Below are 17844 nucleotides of genomic sequence, written 5' to 3'. Positions count from 1 at the left end.
AACTAAACGCAGTGACAGTTAGTAAACTTCAGAGTAAAGAGCGACCAGTATGAACGTGCCGACGACTTGAATTGAAACGCTTAAAAACTATGGATATGTTCCTCAAAGATGTATTTAAGACGCACGGCCCGATTAGCTTAAGGAATTTCGGCTCTATAATAGTGTATGAATACAAGTACCACAATACCTTTAATACCTCCAAAAAACCGAACCATTGTAAAGCAACGAACGTAGCTTATATAGTAAATAGTGAAACTGTCTTAATAGGATGTAGCTCTTAGAGTGCATAGTGTTAAAGTCGTTTTTTTTTGTGAAATTTAGTGTGAAATGGTCGGAATTCCTTCGGAAATTGCGCCGGGCGTTAAGTAGCGGACTCTTTTAGAGTGAAACGGTGTAGTGGGGGAGAGGGGCCGCGGACACGTGTACATAAGTCGCTCAAATCAGTGCATCGCGGCCCTCAGTGTACATATTACGACGTAATGACCGGTGATATCTTAGCGGCCTTCGATTTTACTTGTAAAGCTAGCTTTAGTGACCACTCGACACTCACGCCACTGTCAGGGGCTCTCGTTTGCATTGCACACTCCCGTTGTGAGACGATCGTTTGCCAAATATTTTGTTTTCATCTTATTTAAGTTTCATTATGGGTTCGTTTAGTTGTCAGTGTAAATATTTCCATGTGAGGCGGGCGCGCGTCGAGAGACGCTTTTATTTCGATTTGAATAAAGTACAAATTGCAACACCGCAGGGAGCCGTCTCTAAAGTAGTGTAAGTACATTACCCCTCGATGCGCGGTCGCTCCGCGCTACATAGTGTACAGCACAAATGTCATTGTAAAAACCTATTGATAAGTGCATATCAAGGTAATTTTAATATTAGACGTAATTGGAGAATAGGGAGAGGGTTAACGAAGGAGGCGGCATGTCGAGCACTCGAGCGGAACCTGGTTGCAGCGCTAGTGAATGCAAGCTCCGTGTTGCGTGGTCGATAGAGGGAGACGACGCGGTTATGCGATTGCGGATTCTGTACCTTAATTAGAATTTTAGTGTTGCTTACTGTTTCTACGTTGGAAGTTTAATTGTGTTCGTCGTCGTGCGGAACTGCAACGGAATACTGCAACAGTGCCTTAGTTTGCCGTTTCACTCGCGACAACGTCCCGCCAGACGTCCGCGTTAGTGTTTACAATACTAAATTCTTTTATTTATAGTTTTAAACCGTTTACTTAATGGTAAGAATTATCCCATGAGATCATTGTCTTAGTTCATTGTTTGTCCGCTAGACAATCCGCTTATGCCAAATATGAATGAACTGAAATCTGTAAGAAATTAATTTGTAGACAATTTTTTTGTTTCAGTATCGTTAATGATTAAGTTTTATTTTGGTTTGATATTATTATTATTTTTGCGTTTAGTTCTTGTGAGCCGAAAAAGCAAAATTTGTTCTTTTGGTTTGTTTCTTTATAACATTATTGGAACGGCAGACTTTGCTTTTGGCGGTTTTTTGGTTTTCTATTTGTAGTAAGTTTTGCGGTGTTAAAATCTTTGTAAAGCGAACCTTTCGAGTTACCGTCGAACCACGTAGTTTGCTAGTCGCCTGATTAAATTGCCCGTATCGGCGCACTAATAGAAATGCGAGTCGTGTTTCACCAAATAGTTTTGACACAAATTCTGGGGCCAAACACACGAGAAAAGGAAGTACAAATTAAACATGAATTTCTCGTAATTTAGTTAAGATTTTTACACATCTTCCACTGTTACATTGAATGCTTTTAAATCATTTCAGTGTTATTTCTAAGTGTGTACGTGTTTTATCTTTTCGTGTACTAAATTTAATACTTACGGGACTTGTACAGTTTTCGGTTCTGTTGAGTTATGTTAATTAATTTGCAATCTCACGTGTAGTGACCGGGGAACATGCATATCTCTTCCGTATGCTAATATGGTTCTTGTGGACACCATCGTCCACCTTGTAGGTTTTTATATACTTCACCACATACAACCAATGACGAAACTAAAAGAAAATGCGTTATCCATCAAAAGATATAAAAAAATCGAACTGTATTACAAATTGAAGGAAGTTCTTTTCCTTTTGGGTCAAAAGTATTGTTTTAAACGTCAGTTCTGAAGCCAACAATTATATAAAACGTGTGCCCTGAAAATATTACTATGCCGGTTTACAATGTTAAACAGGTGCCTACCATTATAGCGGCGTTAGCAACTATAGCGACTGTATTATATAACTCAACATTTTTCCAAAGCTATTTGATTTACAGTCGTTCATTTTCGCGTTTAAAACGTTGCTTTTGAACCTTAAGTATCTTCAAAAGGTGATGAATAGAACAGCCCCCTAAATCGAACACCTTGAATTCTAGTTTGAAATTCAGCGTGAACTTATTTGGTTTAGTTCACATTTTCATGGATAAAACAATCCGTTCAGTTTCTTGTCACTTTGTATAAATCATCATTATTAAGCGCAAAATTATTCTGTATTACAAATCGATCATTATTTCGTGACGTAATTTTCCAAATGTATTAGTAAAAATTTACAATTTGACGAATTTTTTGAGTGCATCGGTTAAAATATTGTAATTTACATAACAATTTTATAGATGTGAAGACGTTGAACATGCTTAGAAGTTGGTTTTTAAAACGATGCACAACTTGCAAAACAACTATGTAATTCGAAGCATCATCAGCAAATCTGCTACGGCCAACAATGATATCATCTCTTCGAAAATAACTTTTAACCGTTTTCAACGTGTCTCAGTACAAAGGTGTTAGTCCGTACAGATATAAACAATAACGAGCTTTTGTTTACGAGACGGATTCTACCTGAAAATGCCGTCAGCAAAACGTTTTGTTAATAAAAATGGAAGTAAATAAATTTAGCTACTATGCGAACCCAGTGAAGGTTAAATCATGCGCTTGTGTCGAATATGTTTTTCATGCAGTTAATTTCTCCACTCTACCTCTATATAAACTAATTAATTGTTTTGTCAAAATAGAGAGTTTTTAGTCAAAATGTTCAATACAAGCGCAACTACAACACAATATTATACTATACAGGAATACCTAAATGATAATATTTAAATTGTTTATATCTACATAAATAGATACCCAAACAAATACAAATAAATAAAAACATTATATTAACCTAATTAGTACATATGAATACTTAAATGCATGTTTACACGGATTATAAAATAATATACTACCGTACCTCAATAGTAATTACTGAATATTATCATTTAAAAAATTGTAATTTAAAAGAATGCCTCCCTCTCAATTGCTGTGCCCCACAGGGTCCATAAACGTTCTGTATTTATATTTTGTAACACCTTTTTATCTTTATGGAAAAGCAATAAAGTATTGAGTATTGAGTATTGAACTATTTTGCTCAATTTAACTTTCACTGTGTTTGCGGAATAGTTGGAAAATGCGGAATTTACTTAAATTTTTATTAGCACGGTCTTCGCAAAGTAACGCCTGAATCTATTAATTATTCGAAGTTACGTTGTTATTGATCTTTATATTGTACGTAAATTTTTCGCTTTCTGTACAAGCCTGTATCAGATGTTCATTGATTTACATGGGAAGTACGAAATAACTACCTTTACCAAAACAAAATCTCAACTCACCCGTTTTGGTAAATGTCGTAATTACTTCCGTGAACGGGTTACCATGCTGGACTGCTACGCGGAGGTCCCGGGTTCGATTCCTGGTTCGAGAGAAACATTTGTATGGCCTACATTTATTTCTCTCGTGAGTTGGGTGTAATTTGTGATTGTCAATGTGTGCGTATCCATGACACCAGCGATACAGGGTTTCCCTAGTGCGGGGCTGAGAGTGTTTAAAAAAAAATTGGCAATAGATGAAGGACGAACGTATTGAAGTGTTTATTTGATTATGGGTATTCCGTGTTAACAAGTTTTGGGTTCATAACAAAAACTAACTCTGTACAAGTTTACTTGTTGACTGTACAGTCTGTGCTTCTTGAATCAGGAATTACTCCAGGTCTCGTTAACAAAGTTCTTTTTCACACACACATTCGCGGATTTCATATATATCATTACGCGACGGAACGTCGTTCCGCGAAAGCTCCTTTGTGCTCCGCATTAGTGAACCGGTAACGGAATCGATTGTAAAGATGTCCTGTGTGAAAAGATCTAAAAGCTCACAATTAAATTGTTCTCAGCGGCTGTCACAGGGTCCTCAATATAGTTTTTTCATTCAGACAATACGATTACACCTTATTTATATTTCTGGTAGAGGCATGTCGTAGTTCCTTGTAAAGGCGACAGCAGAGTGAACGCTGCGCGGCACAGCTGGTCTGCCTAGCCGCTATTTTTGTTTGCATTGTTGGCCGCATTTCCTTCTGCCGTGACCGCATGTTACGGCTACGGCAGTTGCTTGCGGGGCCTGAACGAATCGGTGTGCTGTCGCCTTTATAAGAATATTTTTCTTTCGATTGTTTTAACAGTTAAATCAGGCTATTCGGGGACAAAGCTAGTGGAAACGCTATTTTTTTTAGCGCGTATAAATACTCTCCATAACAACACGCAAGTGCTATATTAAGGCGCAAAAACGTATTTTTACTTGCCACTATTACATTGCGCGTGATTTCATCTAAATTTATTCCTTGACTTAACCGTATTTATGTTTGCGCTGCAAGTGTAAAGTTCATATATAACTATTGTGTCCTATGAACTAAAACCGAAGCCTGTATTAGTTTATGACATTTACGTTAATGGTATTTTGACGACATTGTGAGCCGGTCAACTATAAATGCGCTTTAACACTAGTTTTAGCTAAATTGTGTGATTTCTCCTATTTCAATTTCTGCTTCATTTCGTATGTAATTTAAAACTGTACTTGCTTAAGCGCGTCGCTTCTCGCGTAGATTAGTGCAAATGTTGTCAATGAACGGGTTGTAAACATGTATTTTAAGTTTTGATCGTCACATACAGACAGGATAAGTAGTGCTAAAATCAATGACTTTTTGAAGGCATGTTTTTGTGTAATATTTTATCTGGTTTTTAAATATAAAAAAATTGAAGGTGCAATGTTCTGTCGTCATGATCATAAAATAGTTGTAAACTTCGTTGAATCGCCTGTTGATATTGAATATTTGTAGATGACATACCTACGCATAATGTTGATTTGTATTACCTTAATTGTGAAAGTACTGCTATCGAGAGATATCAAGTTCTACTCACCGGTCGCGACGCGGCGCGGTTTTCAAACGGTGCTTCATAGTGTATAATTTTATTTTAAAATTGGCTTACATCCAAAAACCTATAAAATATATTTTGCAGCCTGCACCATAATCATACCTTTTAGTTAAAATTTTCTCTTGTTACTGATAATACCACCAGAGAGCTGACTGATTTGTGCATTACTAAGGGTTAACTAAATAAATAAAAAAACATTCATCGCTTTGCCAACCGCACGGCATCGGGTCAGTGTGTGAACCCTATAAAACCAATCAATAGACGATTTGACGAAATGGTGATAAAGTGTATTTTTGCTTGTGACGGCAATGTTATAAATAATTTATGGAGTGAGTGCGTGCAGAGGGTCGCCTCGTGATGCTCATGCGCTTGTCCGTTGCATTGTTGTTACGCATTGGCGGGTTTCCTGTGTTGGAAGACTGAGGTTGATTATTCCAGTTTCGACGAACGTGCGAGTTATTTGTTGATTGAATTTAAATATAAAGTCATATATATAGTTAGGCTATATTTTTTAATAAATATAATATTGAGATATGTAATATAATATTTGTTTTTTTTTATACCCCAAATTTATTTAATATTAAAGACTTTAGAGGTATTCACTAAGACTAGATACAAAATGTATAAACAAAAAAACAATACATCTGTAGATGAGAGGCAACGGACCTTGGGTCAATGTTTCGGAATATAGATGTTAGAATGCTAAAAATACCACAGTACAAAGACATTAATTTTATTAAATCTTATCGTCGTAATTGGCTTTTTAATACCATATTTTATTTAAGTTTGATTTGAAATGCCTTATTTAAGAGCCTCATTATTACATCTCTATTAAAACTCTAATATAACTCGTATTAAAAAGGAAAACCATCTGGCACTTAAGGTTCTTTACCCTTCACCTACAGCATTTATCAGTAAACAATAATACCATGTATGTAATCTGGCACATAAAAGAATTGAAAGAAGTTTTTTCCCCATCGACTTCTAAAACTAATGTTTCAGTAAGGGCGCGCTCCCATTACGCCGTGACGACAGATAATCGTGCAATTTAAAGTGTTGTCGCTTGCATATTTAAATGAAATTGTTCACAGATAGAACAACATGAGTAACTGTCGTCCACGACTTTTTAGACGTTACAACGACAGATTGTCGTTACAATGGGAAGAGCTAGAACGACAGTCGTATGACGATAAATAAAACGTCACGATAACATGTAACGACAGATGATCGTAGATTCAAACCATTCTGTCGTGCAAACCACAAGGCGGCTGCCATGAACCGATAAATTGTCGTCACGATCTAGTGGGAACAGCTAGACACGATAGTCGTTCAACGATAAAATAAACGTTCACGATAAAGTCACGACAGATAGTTGTGCTATAGGAACGGGCTAGACGCGACAGTCGTCCAACGATAAATAAAACGTTACGACATAATAGGAACACGGCCTTACGCAATCTTGATCCGTTGTCCGGTGGACACTCGACTAAACGGCAATGGTGTAACACATTGTTACAAAATAGGTAACAGTAGAGCGATCGCGAGTGAACTTGAGCAAACAATATGTATATGAACAAAACTCACATGCGGGGAAACGTTAACGTTTAGTAGCAGTAGAGCTCGTCCAGTACTGCCACCTATTTCTGCCGCCAAGCAGTAATGTCAGCATTACTGTGTTCCGGTTTTGAAGGATAAGGGTGCTGGTGAAATTACAGGCACATGGGACTTGTCAACGTATGTGCTCAGGGTGACGGCCGCAGTGGCAGTGCCCCTCAGATCTTTGCGATTTAAAGCTCTGAGTGGCACTGCAACTGTTACGGACAGGCGTGTAGCTTACCATGAGGCGCACAACTTGTTCGTCCCATCATTAGATATTTAAAAAAAAAACAAACGTTTCTAGTGAAGGCTTTGCCTATCGTACCTACAGGAGTGGTGCAGGGTGCATGGCGCACACGGGCTGTGGGTACCTGCGTAGCTCGCGACGCAATCAAAGTAAACGGGCTATTGCTTCCCAACATAATTTATGATTGCACCATTTGCACCCAAATTTCCGATTTCTGGAGAAAATATAACGTAACAGTCTGTTTTTTTTGAAGATGGAGTAAAATGAGAGTTCATTTTTTTTTAAGTTATTGCTGGCCATGGAAACAAAGTCCTTCAGCCGACAACATAAACGTTTAAGTATATTTCTGTAAATATGGCCGCCACAAAGAGGATAGGCAATTTGAGGCGGCGTGCTTGGATTGACTCGGGATTCCTTAGAACGGGCCGATACGGATATTCTAGTTCGAGATTCGTATAATTTAGCGTTTTAATCTTCGATTAAGGCACAATAGCACTATCCTATTCCACTTTAAACTAGATTTCACAAAATAATTGAAAGTCAAAATAAAAACGACACTTTTCCCTCCAAAAGGCCCAGAGCGAATCTTGAGAGTTCATTGCGTAAAAGTGTTGCCGTCTTGCAAGCAACTAGTGATTGCAGTTGATAAATATTATATCGACTATCGACTGAATATTTGTCACGCTTATGGAATAAATAGCCGAACTTGTTTCATTTCAATCATGATCGGCCAATTATTCGTCCAATTGCTGGGCACAGATACTTTTGAATTTTAAATTTTTGAAAATTCATACATACACTAAGTTTAGCAGTATGTGTATAATAAATATAAATAGGAGACATTGTAAAGTTCTTATACTTACATAATCAAATCCGCCTGTCGTTATTAAAATGTATGACTATAAATAAAGAATAAAATAACGCAATTAGTAATCATTACTAATTAATCATTAGATGAGATTAGCTCGTAACATTCACTATTCAGACATTTTTGGCAAAATTTTACCTACTTTCTCAATCTATCGATAAAATTATCGACAACAATTACATGACTTTAAAATTTTACGAAAACTGGCAACCCAGCAAATGTCATTTTACTCCATCTTCAAAAAAGACCGACTAAGTATTCCATGTTGATCGCGTGCCTGCCTACTAGTGGGCGTCAAGGTATTGAAAGCACTCTGGCGCAATAAGGACTGGCACCGGCGCTGAACTTTCCTTTTCGCATGCGGCCTGACACTTATAGCATAGTCAAAAGAAGACGAGTAGAGAAACCCCGCCTGCTCGGCGCGTCAACCGACAACGGCCCTACACTTCGCTCGGAGCGTAGGGTTGTCATTATTATTTTAGTTGTACATACCTACAGTTATACATAATGTGAAAAATAATAAGGTGGTCATCACAGTCAGTACGCACTGCTATTTACAATGGTGTCGTAACTCAAAACAGTGGAATTGATAAAACACGATTTGATAATTTAAAAAAAACTTAATACAACCAATACATGCATACGTATATTCATGTTTATATATTGTCAGTATTTTTTTTCGAATTTTCAAATTGTGTTTTCTATGTATATATAATACTGTGTATCTGGACTGTGTACTATTTATATATATAATGGTTATAGCACAACGCTTAAAACAGAAAACAACACAAAACACGTGTTTATGAGAACGCTTGCGAATAAGCGACAATCGAGATGATATTGGTCTCATGTATTTATAAAAAAAACTTCTCTCTTGCTTCCCGTTCTCAGTCCTTAATGAACTTGTCTACGGGGAAATCTTTGAAACTGCGACTCCAGATATCGGTGAAGGCGGTACTGACGAGTTCGTTGATTAGCGGCCTCACCATCGCGAAGCCTGGCTTCCATGTAAAGTTGATCACGCGGTCCAGCATGCGTTCTGCGAAATTTCAATCATAAACTGTTAACATCATATCTCTACTTCCAAATTTGCAATTGTCCAAATTCGTGACAGGTTTGGCAAACGCAGCAGAACTGATGCACAATCTGATGCACGGTTGTTTGCGATGTAGAAAAGTCTTTAGTCTTCTTTAGTTGTTTGTAATACATCGACACTCAGGATATTGAGGTACAATTCATAAGGGAATCGACTAAATATAACGTAATAATAAACAAAATTAATAAAAATTTTGTGTCTGTCAGGATGGTTGCAGCAAACGAGATATACAAATTAAACTATGCTCATTATTTACTACTATTTGGTATCTTTATTCACATATTTTCTACCTTAGCGCTAACGGAAATATTAAAGAAATAAAGTGGCCAGCCATTCTGACGTCAGGTTGATTGACATTTTAATTCCCAAAAGACAACGTTCTTTTTTTAGCAGATTCTTAGCGCCTGAATAAGTATTATTAGCAATTACACGGAGGAGATAAACATTTTAGAATGTTTTAGAAGATAACTTTTGCAAAGGCGTTTTCTTATTATTTTTAAATAACTTTTTATAGAAGCTTCCTAAAATAGTGAAAAAAAGTATGTTTAGGTAGAAATTAGGTAGTAAATAGTTATTTAAAAAAGGAAATTATATACTGCTAGAACCATGAAAAACGTAAAGTGGTCAACCAACCTGGCGTTAGAATGGCTGGCCACTTTATTTCTTTAATATTTCCGTTAGCGTTAAGGTAGACAATATGTCAATAAAGGTATTAAATAGTAGAAAATAGGTAGTAAATAATGAGCACAGTTTGATTTGTATATCTCGTTTGGTCCAGCCATCCTGACGGACACCAGTAAAGGAGTCTTTAAAATACACTTAGCGTATATTATTATATAGTAGTGTGAAAACCAAACTATATACTGACCTAATACACCGCGGCCCCTCAATAAATTCCCGACATGTATGTCCATGTCGCCGATATGGTCAACTTCCACGTGCACGTCCACGCCACTGCCGTTTCTTTTGATTCGCGTCGTCTGCGAGTAGTCCCGCAGGGTGAGGTTCCAGCGCCCGCCGCGGAACACGCTGAGGCCTAATGCGTCTCCCTGTTTAACCGAAGGTTTCGATCATAATCAAGCTTTCTTTATTAATCAAATTTCAAATGAAGGGACGATCAGGTCCTGGGCCCTGATTTTAATTCAAATTCGGAATCAATCCGATGGGCTACCCCCGTCCGCAATATTATACGCCTCGACTCGGAAAAGACGCAGTTTCCGATCGGGAGAGGCAATCAAAATCAAGCTGCTGAGCCTGGTGGCAAGCGCCAACACACTTACCCATAGGTGCAATGTTACTTAGTCTTAATTGCCAAGATTTGAGATATAAAGTTGACAATTCCCATATACCTGTAGTTTGACCGTGGTTTCACCAGCAGCCCCTTCAAAATCTGAACGCAGAAATGCTCATTCGAATAATTTGCTTGAATGAAGGTGTAACAGAAGAAATTTATTGCTCGCTGCTAAATCTCAGGCGTTTGAGTATCGTAGGGACTTTAATCTCTGCTGCATGTAACCGTACAAGACCTTGCAAAATGTCAATAAATCCAGTGACAGTTGCTGCTATCGACCGCGTAAACTATTTGTATATTAATGTTATTTTTTTCTTGCCACTAGACTAGGTGCGGGGTACAAACTTCATACAAAAATTTATAAGGGTATTTAAGAAATTTCAGGCGTTATAGTAATTATAACATTAGATTTATCCACGCTTTTGTCGGTGTTTCCTCTTCCATTAGTGAAATTACAGGATCATGGGGCTTTTTTGTGAAACAACTCCACTAGTTTTGTTATGATTATGAATACAAAGATCGAACACAGAAAAATTTCGTCGACCGGATGGGACTTGAACCCACGACCATGCTGCACCGTAGCATAGCTCTAACCATCAGAGCCACGGGTCCAGCTAACGAGTCGTCGAAATTCTCCATGGGACTTGTCAACTTAAGTCTTAGAGTGACGGGCGCAGTGGCAATGTTCCTCAGATCTTTGCGACTTAAAGCTCAGCGGCTCGATTTTGATTGCCTCTCCCGATCGGAAACTGCGTCTCTTCCGACTCGAGGCGCATAATTGCGGTTCACAACTTGCTGGATGTTTCAAGTAGGAACAACAGTTGATTTAACTTACAAATTATAAAGATATAGCAGGAATCAGATTCATCTTCTCGCTCGGAAGCCCATCTGATTTCGAGACTACCCGATCGGTTCGATTCCCATTTGAATCAAAATCAGGACGCAACAACCAGGTGCACGACTTCTTCGTCCCGTCACTTGATAACATAAAAAAACACTCCTCACGGTCCATAGCTAGCTCCTTGACTTCTTTATAATTGCTCATTTTGACGTTATTATTTATTTGTCCACGGTACGCTTACGCTTACCATAGATATAGAGAAAACGGTCACTAGGACAATAAATTGTTGCTACAATTGGTCGGTTTAATACGCCCCACGAATAATACTTTGAACAACTCTTGTACATCTAATTCAAATTGCGATCTGATCCAGTTAAAAAAATAAAATTCGAAATACTCATGTCAATAAGATCCACAAACTAATAATTCTCGGTTTCAATAAGGTAATGAAATGGTAGTGTTTCCTTTTAAAAAACTATACACTTCTGAGGAGGTGTCAGTAATGAGGCTTAGAGAGCCCTAGGTAATGACAAATCTAAGAAGCTTTTTGTTTTAGTTGTACTGGTCCATAACCGCTACTATCTTCCCTGGCCAGCAGATTAAGCTCCGCTGCATACGCAGTCCGCAAAATACGTGAGCTTACCGATGTTAGTACTGCTAGACTAGTTTACTTTAGTTACTTCCATAGTATAATGTCCTACAGGATTCTCATGTGGGGTAAAGCGGCAGATATTATCATTTCCTAAGTTTAAAAACTACATTAAAAATATTTTGATCGAAAAATCATATTACAAAGTTGAAGACTACGTGTTAGATAAAGATGTATGGAAAGACGACATGGCTCCAGAATCCACACAAATTCGATTATAAGTGTATTCCATAGCATTTAAGTTTATTTGAAAAGAGCAATCAGAGCTAGAGTTTCTTGGTCGTTCTTCTCAGGGAGGTCAGCGTAGTGAACGAGCAGTGGCTTAAATGTGACGTTTTCAAGTGTAAATTTATTTTACCTATGGAATAAATAATCTTTGAAGTTATGAACCTTTGTTACTTTACCTTAAATTCATAGTCTCCTTCCAACCACTTTTCGGGGAAATATTGTGAGTAGATTATCCGCTGATTGTCCCAATCGGTTCTGCAAAATAATTGTAAAAGTGTAAGAGAAAAAAATCTTGCGATTGTATTACACACAACGGTTGTAAAATTATTGTTCAAGTTGTTTACGAAGCTTTGAACATTGTAATGTTTAATTACTCTAAAATAGCTGGTACACATTATACAGTATTTTTTTTTTATTGAGACAGTGTGGTGAACCTATAACCGTATGATCTTTCATATTTTCCTTTTGTACGAAATAACGTTTTATTAAACTTGACCAACATCTGCTGTATAATTTTTTTTGTCAATATCATTTATTTACGTGGTGTACGATGGGAGTCTCCCCGCTTGACGTACCTGTCCTTTTCTATACGTCTGGCGCACACTGGGCAACTATCGGCGACTGGCAAATCCTTTCACCACGATGGCAAGCATTCTAGTGTAGATATGCCATCGATACGATGAGAAGAATAGAAGAATTTTTATGGACGACACACGTTTGACCAAAAGATTTGTTTTTTATCTCCACTAGCTCGGAGAGGTTTTCTTTCTCATTAGAAATTTACGCGCCAAAGCGTTTTTTGCACGCTAGCGTGAAAAAGGCTTTTGAAATTCGAACTTGATAAAAAAAAGATAATGACATGTTGAATTACGCGATTTGTCCTTAGAATAATAACGCATAGAACATAAGTCAATGGCATAGAATGATAATTTCATATCAAACGAACTGTCACAAGTGAGGCAAAAATCAAATTCATGTAGGCTAGTTTTAGTAGTAGGTTAATTTTCGGTTTTAGTGAATATTTATATAAAAATACACGTTGAAACGCGTTACTTCCTTGTGGAATGTGATGTTAGTATCTATTTTATGTTTGTGTGACGTATTTTTACGCTCATTTACCGCACATTTCGTCATTTTTAGCTAAAATTCTTGATCTGTTCGCGGTGCAAGTTGACCTTGAGCACTGAAAGCCCGCCCGCTCGTGTAGGCCCTTTTGGCGCGCTTCAATTTGCCTCACTTAGCGTGTGCGGACTTCTATACGTTATTATTCTAAGGATTTGTCCATTTTCCTCGCTGTAGTGAGGTGAAAAATTGTGAGTTTCGCTCGGCAGCACAGTTGTATTGCGTCTCGTGGCTTGAAACCTTCGCTACGCTCAGGAATCTATTTTTGAACCCATTGCTTGCTCAGGTTTCTATACAAGCACTCGCGTCTAACAACAGCTTTGCAGCCTTGCTTAGCAAATAACTATTGTCAAATTTGCTTTCACAAAAGAGCTAATGGTTCCTTAGAGAGTTTCTAGTATTATCTAAGGTTTGAGATTTCTCCATACTGTCCCAATCAAAAAATCACACAAACACAAATCACACAAATACAAAAGATAACGATAAGGGAAACACAACACTGTTGGTATCACATAAGGTCAGAAAAAGCTTTATTCGAAACGCGTTTTGTTTATGTTGTTTTTGCACTTATCGCACAAGGCTTTTTCTTTTTTAACCGGCTTTAAAAAAATGAGTGCGTTCTCAATTCGACTGATGATTTTTTTCGTATTATACATTCGATGATTTTTTTGTATGTATGTTACGCCATTACTGTTTGTATTATTTATTATCCTATTATTATTATTTGTGAACCGATTTTGATGATTCTTTTTATTGGAAAGAGGGTACCTGAGTAATGGTCCCATTTAAATTTGAAGAAAATATTTTACCTCTAAGGGTGGCAAACTAGAGGATGAATCCAGCTTCGCGCACTTTCCGATAAATCGATTTCAATAAAACTTACTTAATAAAAAAAATAAAAATAAATAAATTAATCAATTAAAAATAAATAAATTGATGTAATTCCAATAAAAACGCCGATATACAAACTTTTGTGGTCAGTTTTTTTTAATAAAAAAGTTATAATTATTGTTTCTGCGTGAGTGGTGACTTTTTTTTAATTAAAAACTAAGTGCGCATGTGACTTCCATGCCACCTAACGGAAAGTGACGATGAAGTCGACGATGGAGCATGTACACTTAAATAATGCCTATTCACTCTCGCTTTGAAAAGGTCCAAGTTGTAACGTTTAGGGAACAAGTCTGCAGGCAGGGAATTCCACGCCATTGCCGTTCGCATATACATGTGGAAGCGAGGAGACCTTCGTGCGAATTCTTGGAATATCCACAACATAGGGGTGGAACCCCAGCCTACGCCTGCAATATTACTTTAACCTTACATTGACTTTTCGTACCATAACGCGCTTAAAGTAAGCTTATTGTAATGTTAAAACTATGATGTTTTATTGGCAGCTTTCTGACTATTCATTCACTCCGTTCGTACTATGACGCGACTTTAACATAAAATTAATATTGCTCTTATGTCAAATTTAGCAATCTTATAATAGTTACACGGATGCAATGGAAACAATATTATTTTCAGTTTTATTGTCTTAATATTGATTTGTAATGATTAAAATTTAAGTTGGACTTATTTATTTACATATATCTCTTCAATATTTTGTTTATTTTTTTATTTAATAGCACATAGTAAATAATTTTTCGTTAAATAATAATACGCGATGTTTATTTTGTAAAATTATAACAGCGCCATCTATATGCTTCTTGGCGAAACTAACAGTTGACACTAGACTATAATTCCGAACTCACAGCGTAACTATCAAGACTCAGCTTGTTTTTTCTTCATGAAAATGCGGAATAATTATTGAAAAGAACGTAATTTTAATAGATTTTATTATTACATACTTTTCTTTTCTTAACAGTCAAAATTCTCTGAATTAAATAACATTAAGTACTTAAACATTGTACTTCTATAAGACGATTCGGAACATTAAAAAAGAAAGAGATGGCATTATATAGTTCACATAGCCTTATCTCTTTCCTATATTTAGTAAGTAATATACAATATTGGGAAATCATTCTTCTTTCAATCACTTTTGCAATAATATATTACTTGGATGACAGGTTCGTCATTGTACGAATATGAGTAATATTACAATAAGCTTGAAATAACATTGTTTTTGGAAAGATTATGGCAGGTCCCCTGGTCACCCGATGATGGAAACCCTCTAAGTAAGCATTTTAATTACTTGTATTTAGTGACGGTAGACTGTGTCCAGCCCTTCTCGTAGACGTTCTGCAGCGTCAGGGTGTAACTCATACCGACGATGGAGCGTGTCTGCTTTACTTCTTTCGCGAAGTGAGGATCGAATGGCGATACCCCCATCTCCGGGATACCTGCAAGGGTAGAAGTTAGTTTCATAACCGACATGTAACTCCATGTAGGCGTAGCAAAATGCTGGTACATCATCACACTGCCTTAAATAAAGGCACATAATTGTAGGTATGTACAGTGCTTCTATTATCGCAGTGTCTCTCGGCAAACTTCGTGTTTCGCTGTCGTCGGGTTTTATCAGTTGCCCTTTGCCTTTGGTACAGAACGGACGCTTTCAGTCGACTTGTAAGTATATAGAGTTGCTATTACATTTTTTATTTATTATGCAATTGGAGGAAAGTCGCTAAAGTCACAGCCACGACAGATAATTTACAGCGTGTAATTGTATTTTTTACAAGAAGCCGATACGTTCAAAAAGACAACAATGGTTATTTTCAAAAAGTCCAAAAACGTATTTCTGTAGCTTGTGGTGTTTAAAAAACACAAATCTGTATTCTATATTATATTTTTATTAACTTGCTTAACAACATGGAGCAAATACACACATCAAAAGTGTCTAGGGATCAAGTGAATATTTTTGAAATAAAAATTATTTAAGCAATATTTACCAAATCCAGTCTTCCAGGACGACTTCTTACTTTAATGCTTATGTTTTATTTAACCGCTTACCCCTATATTTAATTAAAATAAACTAAAATTGATGTTTTTGCAAATTGTGGGAAAAAACTCAAATTAACGGCGTCAATTAAATGCCAAAAAAATGGTGAAAATGATGATTTTGCTCATTTTTATTGTAAAGATAAGAAAATTAATAATCTGTATTTCCACCATTAACACGAATCACACAATTACAGCGATTTGGCATGCTTAAGATGAGTTCATCAAAAGCACTTTGAGGAATGGCCGCCCATGTGTTTTGTAACAAGTCAAAATATTGTTGTACAGTATGTACGGTATGCATACTCGGCACAGCTCTTCTTTGAAGCATATCCCATGCGTGCTCAATTGGATTGAGGTCTGGCGATTGAGCAGGCCACGGCAGAACGTTGATACGAGCTTCGGCACGAATGCGTGTTACGACTCTAGCCGTGTGTGGACGTGCGTTGTCATGCATTAGTTGAAATGAATCACCCAACTGGCCTCGCAAAGGGATGATAACATCTGAAACAATCCTCTCTGCGTAAACTTGAGCATTGAGGTTACCCCTGATCCAAATGAGATCGGTTCTTCCGCCGATCCAAATACCGGCCCATATCATTATTGTTCCCCCACCTATGGATGAACTTCCTGACAATATCTCAAACGTTCATGACGTCCAGATGTTCTCCAAACTCGAGTACGTCTTGTATCCGGTCTCATACCGAAGCGGGATTCATCCGAAAAGCACACATATCGCCAGTCTTCTTCCTCCCAGTTTCTGTGTTCGCGAGCCCATCGTAAACGGGTCCTGCGATTGCAGGGTGCAATAGGTGGAACTCTGAGCGGCCTTCGGGATCGCAGACCCACTTCACGTAAACGATTTCGGATTGTTTGATCGCTTATTAGCAAGCCTGAGGAGCTGTGGAGCCTCGTAACCAATATCATGGCGGTCATGGTACGATTCCGTCGAGCAGTATTTTGGATATACCGGTCCTGTCTGCGAGTCGTGATGCGAGATCGTCCTCCATGTCGCTCGGCCACGCTGCCCGTCATGCGATAGCGCGTCCAGAGGCGACTTATGACGCTCTGTGTAGTGTTAAGAGTGAAAGCCACAGCACGTTGCCTGGAACCAGCTTCCAACATTCCGACGGCTCGCATCATCACTTCTCGGGTTAAATGATGTCGTCTCTCCATAATAATGTAAATTGTTTCGGTTCCGATGCAGATATTGTAATGGTTTTGTCAAAACGCTATAACTCATTTTTATACAAAACCACATTGACAATCGATTTTCTTCTTATTATCGAATTTTAAACAATATTCCTTATTTAAATGTTAAAACTCACTAAAAAGTATCAATAGCGATACAAAAAAGTTAATATAATTAACCCTAATTGCAGCAATACTCTTAAACGTACTTGATCCCTAGACACTTTTGATGTGTGTATGTTATTAAAAATAGGGAAACAGTTTTCAGCTCTATATAGTTCACACGGGAATCAAAACAAAACAACAATAAAGTACTTACGTTGTTCACATTTCATATTATTATAGATTTAAGTGTAATAATTAATGGGAATCGAAATTAATGTTTGTGTGCATTCGGAAATCCGATGATTGCCGAGGGACATTGAGAAAACAGGAGCATTGTATGTTTACGCGTGTAAAGAAGTTATCTGCAAATTGCAAAAAATAACAAATTCATTATTGAAAAACATTTTGTTAGCAAAATTATGTTCAAACTTTGGTAGAAATCCTAAATT

General features: G+C 37.3%; 1 protein-coding gene across 1 annotated transcript; it reads right to left on the bottom strand.

The window, feature by feature from the left end:
• Positions 1-8683: 8683 nt before the first annotated feature.
• On the bottom strand, positions 8684-15538 carry LOC113232747. Its single transcript, XM_026467525.1, has 4 exons — positions 15357-15538; positions 12223-12301; positions 9906-10086; positions 8684-8980 (listed from the first exon to the last, which is right to left on the bottom strand). Exons 1-4 carry the CDS (start codon positions 15536-15538, stop codon positions 8829-8831), a joined length of 594 nt encoding a protein of 197 aa, XP_026323310.1. The 3' UTR covers positions 8684-8828.
• Between the last annotated feature and the right edge of the window lie 2306 nt (positions 15539-17844).

The sequence above is a fragment of the Hyposmocoma kahamanoa genome, unplaced genomic scaffold (assembly GCF_003589595.1).
Source record: "Hyposmocoma kahamanoa isolate Upper Pololo Valley unplaced genomic scaffold, ASM358959v1 78, whole genome shotgun sequence".
Taxonomy (NCBI): domain Eukaryota; kingdom Metazoa; phylum Arthropoda; class Insecta; order Lepidoptera; family Cosmopterigidae; genus Hyposmocoma; species Hyposmocoma kahamanoa.
Note: the sequence above shows the minus strand (reverse complement) of the source record. Positions and strands in the feature narration are given on the sequence as shown.